This window comes from Solanum tuberosum, unplaced genomic scaffold (genome assembly GCF_000226075.1).
Source record: "Solanum tuberosum cultivar DM 1-3 516 R44 unplaced genomic scaffold, SolTub_3.0 scf00103, whole genome shotgun sequence".
Taxonomy (NCBI): domain Eukaryota; kingdom Viridiplantae; phylum Streptophyta; class Magnoliopsida; order Solanales; family Solanaceae; genus Solanum; species Solanum tuberosum.
In genome coordinates, this window is record NW_006239027.1 from 1,430,343 (window position 1) to 1,432,060 (window position 1,718).

The 1,718-nt window shown below is 32.7% G+C and overlaps 2 protein-coding genes across 2 annotated transcripts in view; both read right to left on the reverse strand.

Moving 5' to 3' along the window:
* The window catches only part of LOC102580401 (sarcoplasmic reticulum histidine-rich calcium-binding protein-like), a 1,922-nt gene extending 1,704 nt beyond the window's left edge, over positions 1-218 (reverse strand). Inside the window, exon 1 of the mRNA XM_006348751.2 lies at positions 13-218. Within this exon, the coding sequence (XP_006348813.2) occupies positions 13-218 (206 nt within the window). The remainder of the gene's footprint in view (positions 1-12) is intronic.
* Positions 219-1,437: 1,219 nt separating this feature from the next.
* The window catches only part of LOC102580746 (uncharacterized), a 1,061-nt gene continuing 780 nt past the window's right edge, over positions 1,438-1,718 (reverse strand). The window contains exon 2 of the mRNA XM_006348752.2: positions 1,438-1,452. Within this exon, the coding sequence (XP_006348814.1) occupies positions 1,438-1,452 (15 nt within the window). The remainder of the gene's footprint in view (positions 1,453-1,718) is intronic.

Below are 1,718 nucleotides of genomic sequence, written 5' to 3' on the forward strand. Positions count from 1 at the left end.
GCGCCAGCGGGCCTCTCGCCGTCACTGTCGTCGTCCGACCGGCCACCACCTCGACCGCCGCCGCCACGACCGCAGGACTTGCCGGAAGTTTTCCTCTCAGGGCGGTCATCGGAATCATCCACGTCATCATGATGTTTTGTTCGATTGGAAGTTTCTTTGTCATCATCTTTATCTTTGGAACTAAGAAATTCTTTTCCTTTAGCAAAAAGGGCATCCATAATTTTTTTTTTGTTTTAGATAATTAATAAGAAAATTAGTATAGTAATATTACAAATTGAAGCAAATAAATGTGATTCAAATGAAAAAAAATGATAAATGTGAAAATTTATATGAAAGCTTTCGAGATTTTTACTGAAAAAATGAGAAGTTACACAAAAGTTTCGTAATTTTATGGGTGTAGAGTAAAACTTATACAAGTGAACAACGATTATTTTCCGCATAACACTAAGGTCCCTTCCTCAAATTAAAAGAATAAAAAATAGATTATCTCACAATTAATATTAATTAGCACATTGAAATGTTGTCAACAAGTTCTCTTTATTTCTTTCTTAAATTCTATGGTAAGTCAAATTATACTTTTTTGATTTCTCATTTAGTGTTTGATATCCATATTTAAATTTGTGTTGAAAAAATCTTACGTAGTCAAATTATATCACGTAAATTATGACGTAAGAAGTAATTCAAGGTTAGAAGTGTATAAAAATAGACCAAGAAAAAAAGGAAAATGGAAAGTTTAATTGAAGGGCTAATATAGAAAGAACGTGTTTAAGTTGCTGCCTAACACTTCCTATAAATAAACCGACAGTATTTTTATGGAAAGCTTTCCAAAGATATAATGATTCTTGTCAAGGCTAGCTTTTGCTTCTGTTATTATTTTAGATTTAAAATTAGATTTAGCACAGATAGAGAATATAAAGTTTCTACTAAATTTATAATTTTATTCCCTTTTTAAGACAAAGAAGATGGGATAAATATTTAAGATGTAATTTAAACAAGTTCAAATATGTTGTGTAAATTAATAATCGATTCGTAAACACATTCAACTCAATTATAATATATATAAGATAGAGATAAGATATAAAGTGATCATTAGATCGATTTTGTCGTATGAGATAAAGTGATGATCAGTTAAAAAAATAAAAATATTGAGATGGATATGTAGATATATATACTAAAAGCAATTTAGAAATGAAGATATTCGAAGGTCTTGAAATTGTTATGTTTGATATCACTTTCTTGTTGTTATAATATTTTGTGAGTCGAAGATTTGTCGAAAATAATTAACTTTGTTCTTTTCGCAAAAGCAAAGAAGATATCACTAATAAATTCAAACAAACACAAATTTCACGGTAAAATCACACTTAAATACACACAATTTACATATTTTATTACATAAATCCAACTCCGGCGCCGGCGCCGGCGGTGGACAGTGGGAAATTAAGGGGAAAAAAACTGAAATATAACATCAGCCATAATTAAAAGCATAGACCATAATTAAAAAAAGTTAATTAGACTCTAATTACTTCTTGCCTAAGAAATCACCAGCCATCTTAAGATAATCAGCTCCTCCACTCTTTTTTTCCTCCTCCTTATCTTCTTCAACAACCGGCGCCGGTGCTGGTTCCGATGCCGGAGCCGATTCCGGTGCAGGAGCGGGTGCTTTTGCTTTTGCTTCTTCAGCAACCGGAGCGGCGGCCGGAGCCCTATCACCACCCGAC